We start from the raw sequence: 11,321 nt of genomic DNA on the forward strand, positions 1-11,321 counted from the left end.
GTTGTGAGGTCGCTAAGAACCCCGCATGTAAGGTTATGTGCTATGTGTTTAGTTTTCTTTCTTATTCTCTTTTTTTCCACATTCTTATTCATGAGAAAAATTGTGAGTATTAAAAACATTTTTTGAAATTTTTTAACATTTTGTTCAGATTCATTATTATTTATTAAATTCGTGGATATTTTTAAGTTCATGGTCATTTTTATTGTTTGTGAACATTTTAAATTTGAAACCTTATTTACTTTTTGAATATTTTTTGAAATTCAAAAACTTTTTTCTAAAATCAATGATTTTTAAATTTTTAACACATTTAAATCCTTGAAAATCTTTTAATTAAACTAACACTTTCAAATAAAAGAAGATAACCAATTTACGGAGCTGGCGGTAGGACGAGCGGAAAAAGAGGCCCAAACACCACCAACGGAAGAAGATAACCAATTCCACGGTTTTCGCGTGGTATAGGAGCTCCCAAGAGGCCCAAACACCACCAACGGCTGATATCGATGTCGAAACTGATAAATACATCACAATCACACATCAAATAACTCCACTCTCCTCTCGGAACAAATATTGTCCCCGGAGGCAACCTGACACGAGATATACAAACGAAAAAAAACACCACCAAAACATAACTAAAACACAAGCCAACAAGGATAAAATCCAAACAAAACAACCGGTCACAATAATCTACCGGATATAAAAGAGTTAATTATGGGTGTGAAGAATGGCGTTGCGAAGCGCGCGTTAGCCTCTAGTCCAACCCATATCCAGTGGTTTCCAAGAAGCTATGTTGCTCGAACTGGGTTCCCGCATTAGCCATAAGACATTTTCCTTTGTGGTTGTCAACAAATTAGTTTGATATTTTACACTCCCCTTTATCATGAACCACGCCACATCGGAGGCGCCAGGAGACTCTCCAAAGAATCATCAAGATCAGGTCTCTTCTACCTTGCTCACGTTGAACAAAAGGAACACATCAGGAACAATCTTACACAAGAAAAGAAAACTTCAATCTTACACAATGAAAACTCAAACAACAAAAGAAAGATCGATCGGCTCCAGATGTAGGGTTTTTTATCACACATTCTTCTTATGTTTTGATCCATGCATGAACTAGCTGGATCTCATTCATCAAGCAGTACTCCTTCGTCTGTCGCGGAAGAATAGGTAGGTACTCTAATCACGTACATGCAACTCTTGATCCAACTAGGCACGCCAGGGAGTGAGACCCATATGTAGATTATTTAGGCCTTGTTCGTTTATCCCTGGCTGGATCAGGACCCAAACCATATGTATTTTCCCCTTCTTTTTCTTTTTGGGGAAAAACCATACGTATATTGTTCTGCCCTAAAAATAGCACTCTGCCCTAAAACCAATGTTCTGCTTTTTGATTTGATAGGAAATGACCTAACACTGTTGACTCACTGCAAAACTCCGGCAACCAACAAATGAACTAAGAAAATTGTTGTAAAAGGAGATTCTATCTCTACCTTTATTCAACAAAGGCTTTAAAGTTCGTGTGTTCATAAATTGTTTTTTAACAAACGCTTTTTTTGGTTCATAGGATAGGACTAGGTCTCATTTGGTTGATAGGATATACGTATCATAGGAATAGAGAACCATATGAGGCGAGAAGTCTAGGCTAATGGATTTTTTTTATTAAACCAAAATGTAGGATTTAGGAAGTTGATAGGATGTCATTTATTATCCTAAGGAATTGTCTTCTCTTTTCTACGCACAAAATAAGCTTTGAGTGGATGTGTATATTTCACTAAAAACACAAAAAATAAAAAAGTATTCCTACAAAATTCCAATACACGTTTCTTACAAACCGAATGCATCTGTAGAATTTTTTTTCTTTGAGATCTTTGTTCCTATGGATTGGTTCCCATACTATGAAGGATCAGGCATTCATTCCCACAAACCAAATGACTCCAAAGGAAGGCCTTATCGGCGTATTTATTACTTTAAAAACTATTCAAGTTTGTAGCGGTTCGAATCAAGGACAAGGCCCTTCATGAGTTCAGGTTTCCCCTGTCTAGGACTCCCTCCGTCTGAAAATACTTGTCATCAAAATGGACAAAAGAAGATGTATCTAGAACGAAAATACATTCAGATACATCCCTTTTTATTCGTTTCGATGACAAGTATTTTTGGACGGAGGGAGTATATACTGTTGCTATGTTTTTTCTTGTTAAAAGAATAGCAATAGCCGTTTTTCGCAGCCCAGCAAACAACTAGTAACTTCTTCGACTACATCAAAATTTGAATTTACAGCAGGAAGAAGCAACCAAATATCCAAAACTAAGAAGAGAAGCTATGCTTAGCCGCTAAGGGAAAACGCACTTGGATCACAGTGCACATGCGTGAGCAGCGTGGGAGAACCATTTGGTCCTCGTGTAATTTCCAAGGCTCTACATGAGATCTACGTATCAGATTAATACACCCGACAACAGCTCGCAGCAACTGTCTTGATTCTGGGAGAAATAGTTCATTTGAGAGATGAACTCCATTTTCATTTGCAGCTGTACATGGTGGCCTCGATCTATATCCTCCATTCCCTTCCCTTCCCTTCCAAGGGCAGGCGCGCATCCTGCAAGCAACACCTCTCAAATTTGAGGGTATTCTGTGCACCGTTCGAGAAAAAACGACATGTGCACAGCTACCCAGCAATTTCCCTATGTGCATCCGCTGAAACAGGCGATTGTTCCGTCTTTGACCACACAAGGCCCCAACATGCCAACACACATTAGTTGATTTCTCCATCCTCCGCGCCTTTGCTGCATGGCTCTTCTTCCTCTTCTTCCTCATCCACTTTCATAAACAGTCCAAGTTTTTCCAACATGCTGCCAGAACCAGGAAGAAAACTGGGCAGGCCATCCTGGGAATGCTCGGGACTCGTCTCATCAACAGAACTCATAATATGTTCCGTGGTGACTGTACCAAGCATTTCTAGGTCCTTGGGATGGACGATGTCATTAATTTCTACAGTTCTCTCCATCTGCATCAATCAGGTTTAAACAAACTCTTATAGCTATAATAAGACAGAAGATGAGTTTCATAGCAGCAGCAAATAATATCACTTGCCTCCTGCAAGGCCTGACGAGCCTTTTCCCTCTCAAGGTCCAGCTTACGCTTAGATTCAGCTTCCGCTTCAGCTCTGCGGGCTTCCAAAGCTGCATTGCCTTCAGCCAAAAGCCGTTCTTTCTCTGTGTCCGTACGCAAGACAATTCTTAGAAAAGCATGAGATTACTCCTTGGCAGCAAACAAACAGGTGTGTATGCTTTTTACCTTCCTTCTGCAGTTTCTCCAGCTCCTCCTGTTTATCTCCAACCTGAGCTCATTAGGTAATTACATGTCAGGAAGAGGTGCAGCCAATAATGAAGGAAATAAAGCTAGACGTAAAAGCCTCCAAACCTGGCTGAGAATCCCACGAGCTTTCACAATTACATCAGCATAACGGCCCCTCAAAACAGCTGCTCTTAAGAGCTTGTCTGGGGAGACTTGCCTGTCGGGTTTTGCATTCTCCCCTATATTTTTCATAGGGAAAGGATCAGATGATCCGACCAGATTAATGCACCAAGACCGCTTGGCGGTCTCATAGGAGCCTGCTTACAGAATCATGCTTACCTTCAGGTGCAGCCTTGGATTCATTGTCCTGCTCACGGAGTTCCACATCAGCAGCAGTCTCTGTGATTTAATCAATGGTAAATGTTAAGTATGACAAATCTTTACTATTAGAGGAGTCTGCCGTCGTAATGGTTTGACCTCCCACGTCCTCACCCTCACCCTTGCCAATCTTTTACCGTAAAAGAGAAGACCAAAATAAACATCCGCTGCCCACACACAAGGTCTCCCCACAAAAATAATCCAATGAAAAAGACTCACGTCATAAAAACAACCGCACATCAGCACATCCACCACCTTCACCCCCGACGTGGGAGTGCTTGTGTCCAAACCACTATCGCTCACGGATCAGAAACACCCCGCTCGGCGTGGTGACCCACGTTCCAGGCGGCGTACAACACTATGCAACCACACCTCAATATGCCATCCCATCACTCCGCCGTGCCTTCATAATCACCTCAATATACCATGAACATGTTTCAGGATTTTTATAAAGGGGAACTATTTATAGGCTTTAACTTTGCAGTTTTAACCCTCATCCCTATCCCTAAGGAGGCTGATGCTACTGCTATGGGAAATTTAGACAAAAAACAAGCCTGCTTAATTATAGTTTTAAGATCTTCGCCAAGGTCTTGACTAATAGGATTAGCTTGATTTTGCAGATACTAATTGCTACTTCTAGAGGGAGTAGTAATCAATCTGCTTTCATTAAGGGTAGATATATTCTAGAGAGTGTGGTCACTGCCCATGAGGTGCTACACTCAGTCCATTCATCCAAAAAGTCAGGGTTTAGTGCTTAAGCTAGACTATGAGAAAGCTTTTGATTTTGTCAATCTAGATTTTTTAGAAGAGCTGCTACAATGTAGAGGCTCTGGTGGTGGGTGGATCACCCATGGGGGGTCTGTGGGAGTCAAAATTAATGGTCATGAGAGTGACTTCTTCCTGACTGGCAAAGGCCTTAGACAAGGAGATCCCCTATCCCCACTCCTTTTTAATCTAGTTGTAGATGTTCTTACTAATATGTTGGCCAAAGCAGCTAGGGATGTAACGGCACAATAAACGGCGCCCGCAAGTCCCGTTTAGTTAGCTTTAGTTAGCTCGATAGTTCATTTTCCTCCGAATTTTTTTATTGAACTGTTAGACCAATAAGTGGGCTTAAAGCCTTAAACGGGACCAGGTTTACATCCCTAAAGGCAGCATCTCATGTCCTGGTAAAAGGTTTATGTCCTGTTGAATTTGTGAGTTCATGGATGAGAATTAAAAAATGGTTGCTTCCTATTTATAACATTTACTCGCTTGTTAGTATATCTTTCACATAATACATGTGTGTATATGGAATACGGTATCATCCTTTCCCGGAAACGACTACCACGAGAAGATGAAAAAAAAGTGGGAGAATGTTACTTGATCCAGGGCGGAACAAAAACAACAAGAGGAGCACAAACAATGCTATTTTGTCACCGCTAGGTTCAATATGCAGCATAGACCCTATTGTGGTTGTATGTCACATTCACTATCCTCATTACTAATAGCGTGTCAAATGTGACAAATTGTTTTCACGATGATACGAGCACCCGGTAGTCACCAAAGTTGTAGAAGACATGATGCAAGTGGCGGTTTGTGAGGAGAAAGAAAGCGTGTGGGGAGAAAAAAGCCCAGGCACGCAACAGTCACCAAAGAGGCAAAGAGGTGATGGGGAATGAGTAAAATACAATGTTTACTAGATAATTAGAAACCAGATGACTGACTTTGTTCAAAGTGCTTATAACTTGGTTGTTCGATATAATGTGATGAGTGTTGTTGTTTACCATGTTCCTTTTCTCATCATTTTTTTTCAACACAAAAGCAAGACGTTTAATGTGCATCCATCCATCAAAGAGGAGATCGGAGCCCCCTCTAGAGTTGAAGAATGCAAGCGTATAACTGGAGGCAAAATGATTGAGGGACACAACAACAACGCTACATCAATGGAGTTGAAAGAGATGATGATGAGAAAAATATCCAATATATACTAACGAGGCAAGGGTTGAAGAGATATATATCCTGCGGAGGTGGGAGCAAGTTGCAAGTTGCCTTGGGGGCGGTTGAAACAAAAAAACATGCTGGGATTTGTCACATAGTGAGAAGCTGCAATCACATCGTGTTTAACAAGTACTCCCTCCGTCCCGAATTACTTGTCGCAGAAATGGATAGAAATGGATGTATCTAGAACTAAAAATATGTTGCGACAAGTAATTCCGGGCGGAGGGAGTATGTTCATAGTAAATAATGTATCTGTATACTTTATCATTAGTCTGTGGCAACCCACAGACATTCAACTAGTAAGGGCATGTACAACAGGGTTGAGTCAGCTATCTATAAGAAGACCCATGTAGGAATTTTGGTCACGTCGATGAAAGAGAAGGATAAGAGAGAAACTGTCCGTCTGTATAATTACAGATTGGCTAAACGCATAAAAGTAACTCCTTAACGACAGCGTTCCTCCCGTTGTACGGTGCGTGTCTGCAATCAGCCGTTTTTCCTTCGAGGGTCCATTCAAGTTTCCCATAATTTTAGGGCCTATACAGAAAACTAACTAGACAATGCATTGTAGAAGATGTCTGTACTGCAGACTAAATCTGACATGGACAGAGGTTATAGACTGGAGCCGTCTAGACTGTTGCACATGCCCTAAAGGTAGATTAAGAACAGCCCGGAACAACAAAGCAGCTAAAGAGCATGGGGATAAAACTTACGGTTCGCATCAACAGGGCTAATAACATCATCACTCTTGACTTGCTCTGCAGGTTGTTCTGGTCCCTGCAATTAGAATAAACCAATTATTGCAGCGGAAAAGGTTGGCCAGTCATTGGAAATGAAATGACAAACTCTTGCCATGACATTGGTAGATCTGAATATCGTAATCTTGACCCAGACAAGTGTAAAGGTAGAGCAACCAGATCACCATTCTGTTATCTTGTTCGGTCTGACTAAGGCAAGTCAACCAATAAAGTAAGCTACAGAGCTAACTGCAGATACTAATATGGCATGGTACTATCAGAGATAAATTGGACAAGGGGGTCAAGCTGTGAACATAAGGGCTGGTAAGACTACAGAGACGGTAAAGAAAATGACAAGGGAATAATGGACTGATGTAGAGAGCCGAGGAGAGAAAGAATTGGTGGGATCTAATCCTGCTAAGATACTCCATTGGTGCATATCTTTGGTAATAATATAGTCCTTATTGCATTAACTGGCTTAACTGAAGGATCACCCGGTAAAAAATTGCCAAAGTACCTTCGCAGGCTTTGCTGGGCTAACAACTTTTTCTGGTTCGCTTTCAATGTCACTGCCTGAGTCAGAATCTGCATTACCAACATAGCAAATACGATCTGAGGACACCTTTACATGATAGATATATCAAATACAGTAGGGTCTTGTAGACAACTGGGCTGACTGTTTAAAAAATAATAACTGGTACAAAGTATCTGTAGTTCCCAATAATAATTTCTAGAAAGCATCTATGGTGCCCTTGCAGCTATATATGAACCCTTGCACCGCATCAGTTCACTAAGAATCAGTGCGAGCTAATTGCAGGATGGCATTCTGCCATCCTGTGTGACACTGACATCATGAAACCCTAACTATATAGTTAAGTTTCTATGGATACTGCTAAGTCTCCTGAAAGATAATAATAGTTTCAAAAGATAAATGACAAGCACAAATTTGAAGCACATGTCAATCTCATATAATATTCTGAATTTCAGATGGTACCACCTATAGTGAAAAATGTTTGCTTCACAACCTCACATGAACTCGTAAATTCAAAGTTTACTAAAGTTTAGCCAAAGATATATTAAGAAATATGAACTAGCGTAAGCACAAACCTCTATATAAAAAGAACATGAGAAGGGAAAATATAGAGACGGTCAAAGACTCAAAGTAATAAGAGTAGTGTCGCGCAGAAACATGTTTTACAAGGATGTATCCTATGGTAAACACAAATATAGATAACTAAATAACTCATATGTACACACCGCTGGATGAAGATCCTGAGTCACTGCTGGAACTACTTGGGCTGCCACATTTGTCGGTTCTGATCTGTGGATCCTTCTCTATCAATATAGGGGATGCATTGCCGCAAATGTCCACATCCTCCTCAACAGGCTCAGCACCTGAGCACACAAAAAGGTCGATCTCTAACAACTGCAATGATGCGTTAAAAGTTAAACCTATTGAGAACCTCAAAGGGTACATGACAAAATACCTTTGCAGGGATTTGTGGACGAGTGACTGAGGCCAGAAACATTCACAGCCTCATTCTCAGAAGGCTGAGATTTTGTCTGCTGGTGATCTCTCTCTTGCAAATACGTGTCCACACGCTTCTTCAGTTCAAATAGTACATCATCACTGAGTGCATGGATATCAATCTCTATCTCTCCATCCCCATGCTGCTCTGTATTGTTGTCCATACACTGCTGTAGCAAATCAATGATGGGACCAGGTAATTCTTCTGGACCCTCTGCCAAAGAAGATAAGCAGTCGCCCAAGGATTCTCTCTCCTCTTTTGTCATCTTTGGCTTCACAATCTCAGTTGGCCTGACACGGTCTATTGACAAGTTACTGCGTTCCACAGGAGGGGTCTTTCTCCTCTTTGAGTCGGCCTTATCAACCTCAACATGTGGCTTAGTGACGGCAGTAGCTAACTTCTTCTCAACTGTTCTCCATCTGGACTCAAACATTTTATTCAGTTGAATGGCCAGATCATGCACTACATGCCCTCGAGGATTATAAGTTATCGCATTGTTAAAGGTCAGCCTGACATCAGCTGCAAAATCAGATGGACTTGCGTAGGAACCAGAATCTAGCTTCTTCTTGATGGTCCCAAGGTCCATTGGGTGCTTGATAATGTCATTATAATCTGGAAGGTTGAGCTTTTCCACGTCTACTGGATCATTAAAAATATGACTACATTTCTGAGTCATCAGCTTCTTCAGAATAGCTTCGCACTGCTTGAGAATTGTAGCTTCAGGCAACACTGTAGACGTTTCAGGCCGGGGTTTTGTCGGCAAGAAGCGTCCCTTGGCACCACGGACAACATGGCTCCCCCGTTGCACTTTTTTAGGTCGAGGGGCAGCCGACGATGAGAACGCAGGTGCTTTGCTGACAGGCATGACGGACAAAAACTCTGGCTTCTTGAGGAGTTCTCGAACCGAATCAAGCTCTGCCCGGAATCTCTTCCTAAGGTAGCGCCGCTCAGACGACGACATCTTAGACGGGACAAAGGTCTCTCGCTTCACATTAAAGCCATCACTATTAAGGCTGATGCACTTACGTTTTGGCGCAGAGTAATCTTCCCCGCCAACACGAACAGGGCTGCCTGACTCACCGACCTTCTCTACATACCCAGCGCCCCGGTAAGCTATTTCATCATAGCTCCGCTTAGTCTGCATCTGCGGCCCGCACTCCATGCGGACCGTTGATGTCATGTTACCAGGCGCCAGCGAGGCGCAGACCTGCTGAATAATGACAAACAGCTTCAGCCACACACACAGACACCAAACTGAAACCTCACGCGGATCGAAATGGGAGCACACAAACCGAAATTTACAGGTATTCAATTGTTGTGAAGCAAAACCCTAACATTACACTTTGTGGCCCTAGGATCAATCCGTACCAAGCGAGCCTATGTCATCATGGCTTGAAAGCGGGATATGACAGCATCATTTGTTAATTTTTCACTAGTGAAATCAATCAGATCTAAATCCAAACAGAAGCTACAAATGTAAATGCCAACGAGTGGATTTCAGATTGGAAGGGGATTAATTCACCTTAGGCTTGGAGATTGAGGTCGTTGGCATCTGGAACGAGCCCGAGGCGTGCCCCGTGATCCCCTGCCCGGCGTCGAAGACCTCGGCGGCTGCGGCTTGAGGACAGATCCGCGGTTGTGGCTTGACGGTGAGGGCCTCCGCCCTCCGCCTACTGTGGGCAGGACGGACGCCGGGGCGCCGGGCGGGCGGGCCACGGGAGCCTCCTGGGAGCGGGAGGGCGAGTGGCCGCCGCGTGGATTCTCCGGGCTCCGGCCGTGGCGTCGGGCGAGACGGGAGGACGGGAGGTGCAGGGTGCGATGCGGTGGGCGTCTGTGCCCGCTTATCCTTTTCCTCGCCGAAGCGACCGAGCCCAAGGCCGAGCCCGAACCCGAAGTAGAGTCTGGTCCTGCGCACGACGGCACGAGTCTAGCCGAGGCCCGAAGTGGGGGCGGAGCGGAGCGGAGCGAAACGGACGATTCAATGCGACTTGACGCGCGGGGGGCGGGTGCTCCCTCTAGGTGCGTATTTATAGGTGAGGGAAGGTGCCGCGGGCGGTGCGTGCCGGATCGTGCCCGTCGGTTCGCGGGGATCGGACGGGCAGAGGGAGAGACGTAGGCGCGGGGCCCGCCGGGACCGGCGTGACGTGGAGCGGGCCGCGCTTTGACTTTCTTCCAGAAGGTTTTTGGATTGGGCAAGGATCGCGCGCTGTCTGACGATGTATCGTAGGGCAACAAGGTTTGCGGGACCACATGTCATTGAGACTGGGTAGGTTTGGTGCGGTACCGTACTGTTTGGGGAGCGGCCGTCTTTTGTCCAGCACGCGGGATCTGGGCGGGTGACGGCCGGAGAGCGGTGTGACCTGGACGTGAAGGCTGGTGACACGTGGAACTGTGGAAGCAGGTGGGACATGGAAAAATGGAGCGAGGGGACCACGTACGGGATAAGGGAAAATCCTACTTAGGGGTGGGTCATCACAACGCCCACAATCATTAATTCGGAAGTAATTTGTCGTCCAACACGGTATCCTATTTTTCTGCGGACCAATTCGATTGTTTGTTTTCTTATATACTTGACGCAAATAGGGAAGGATGTGTCCAGATGATCGCCACGTACGCGTCCGACACTTTGGTCCCGTCCGAAACCCTCTCAGAAAATCCTTTCCACGCGAAGCAGTTGCCGTGCAATTCATGATGGTGTCCTGGCTAAGGGGACTGACACCAAGTCAACTCCCGACCTAGTGGCCTAGGCTGAGGTCCTCATGTCGGTTCCGTCCTAGGCCACTTCGAGTGTCTCGGTTTTTTTTTGTGAGGGAAATATCTGAGAGCTTTTATTCAACAAAAGCATTCTTGGGGCAGAGAAGCCAACAGACTGATTACCAAGAACGAGGGAGTCGAGTCTAGACAACTGTCAGACACCAAGAGTGAGCAAGCACGCTTTGCACACAAATGGGCCGGCAAATTTGTTATCCTTAATACATGTTGAATTACAAAATAATCAAGGTCTAAAGAGAGCTCTCCAATTTCATCAAGAATCGGTGCCACATCAGGACGTTCTGCGTGACGAGAATTCCACAGATTCACCAAAGCCAAGCAATCAGTCTCCATCGTGACACGCTTTAGGCCTCGCAAATTGGGGAAAATGACTCCTTCCCGGAGGGCTATGCCACTTCGAGCGTATCGTGGCGATTAGAAGGAAGATCCAGAAGACTTGAAGTATACTCCAGGACGTTGGATCCATGAAGGATTGTCTTTGCATACGTATCTGAGTATGATCTTGTACCTAAGGACACCCCCCCCCCTCCCTAATCTGTATAAACCGAGGGGTTGACTCATAGGCAACACATTACAATCTATTGATAGTTTACATGTACTTTGTACACACACGAACACAATAAAACATAAGCAAAAT

The 11,321-nt window shown here is 44.2% G+C and overlaps 1 protein-coding gene across 2 annotated transcripts; it reads right to left on the bottom strand.

Annotated features, from left to right (window-relative positions):
- Positions 1-2,200: 2,200 nt before the first annotated feature.
- LOC119275204 (transcription factor GTE10-like) lies at positions 2,201-9,899 on the bottom strand. 2 transcript variants are annotated; one of them, XM_037556006.1, is made up of 10 exons: positions 9,435-9,899; positions 7,871-9,119; positions 7,641-7,778; positions 6,901-6,968; positions 6,360-6,423; positions 3,628-3,687; positions 3,415-3,527; positions 3,289-3,331; positions 3,085-3,206; positions 2,201-2,998 (listed from the first exon to the last, which is right to left on the bottom strand). In XM_037556006.1, exons 1-10 carry the CDS (start codon positions 9,462-9,464, stop codon positions 2,747-2,749), a joined length of 2,139 nt encoding a protein of 712 aa, XP_037411903.1. In that variant the 5' UTR covers positions 9,465-9,899; the 3' UTR covers positions 2,201-2,746. The 2 variants fall into 2 exon arrangements, with proteins under 2 accessions (XP_037411903.1, XP_037411902.1); XM_037556005.1 differs by having other exon boundaries at positions 7,871-9,122.
- Between the last annotated feature and the right edge of the window lie 1,422 nt (positions 9,900-11,321).

The sequence above is a fragment of the Triticum dicoccoides genome, chromosome 3B (assembly GCF_002162155.2).
Source record: "Triticum dicoccoides isolate Atlit2015 ecotype Zavitan chromosome 3B, WEW_v2.0, whole genome shotgun sequence".
Classification (NCBI taxonomy): domain Eukaryota; kingdom Viridiplantae; phylum Streptophyta; class Magnoliopsida; order Poales; family Poaceae; genus Triticum; species Triticum dicoccoides.

Excerpts from the sequence above, each read along its gene's own strand:
- LOC119275204 (XM_037556005.1), bottom strand. The coding sequence starts at position 9,464 with ATGCCAACGACCTCAATCTCCAAGCCTAAG. Across the intron at positions 6,969-7,640 it reads CTCAGGATCTTCATCCAGCG|ATTCTGACTCAGGCAGTGAC; the intron begins GTGTGTACATAT and ends TTGGTAATGCAG. Across the intron at positions 3,688-6,359 it reads TAGCCCTGTTGATGCGAACC|AGACTGCTGCTGATGTGGAA; the intron begins GTAAGTTTTATC and ends ATTAAATCACAG.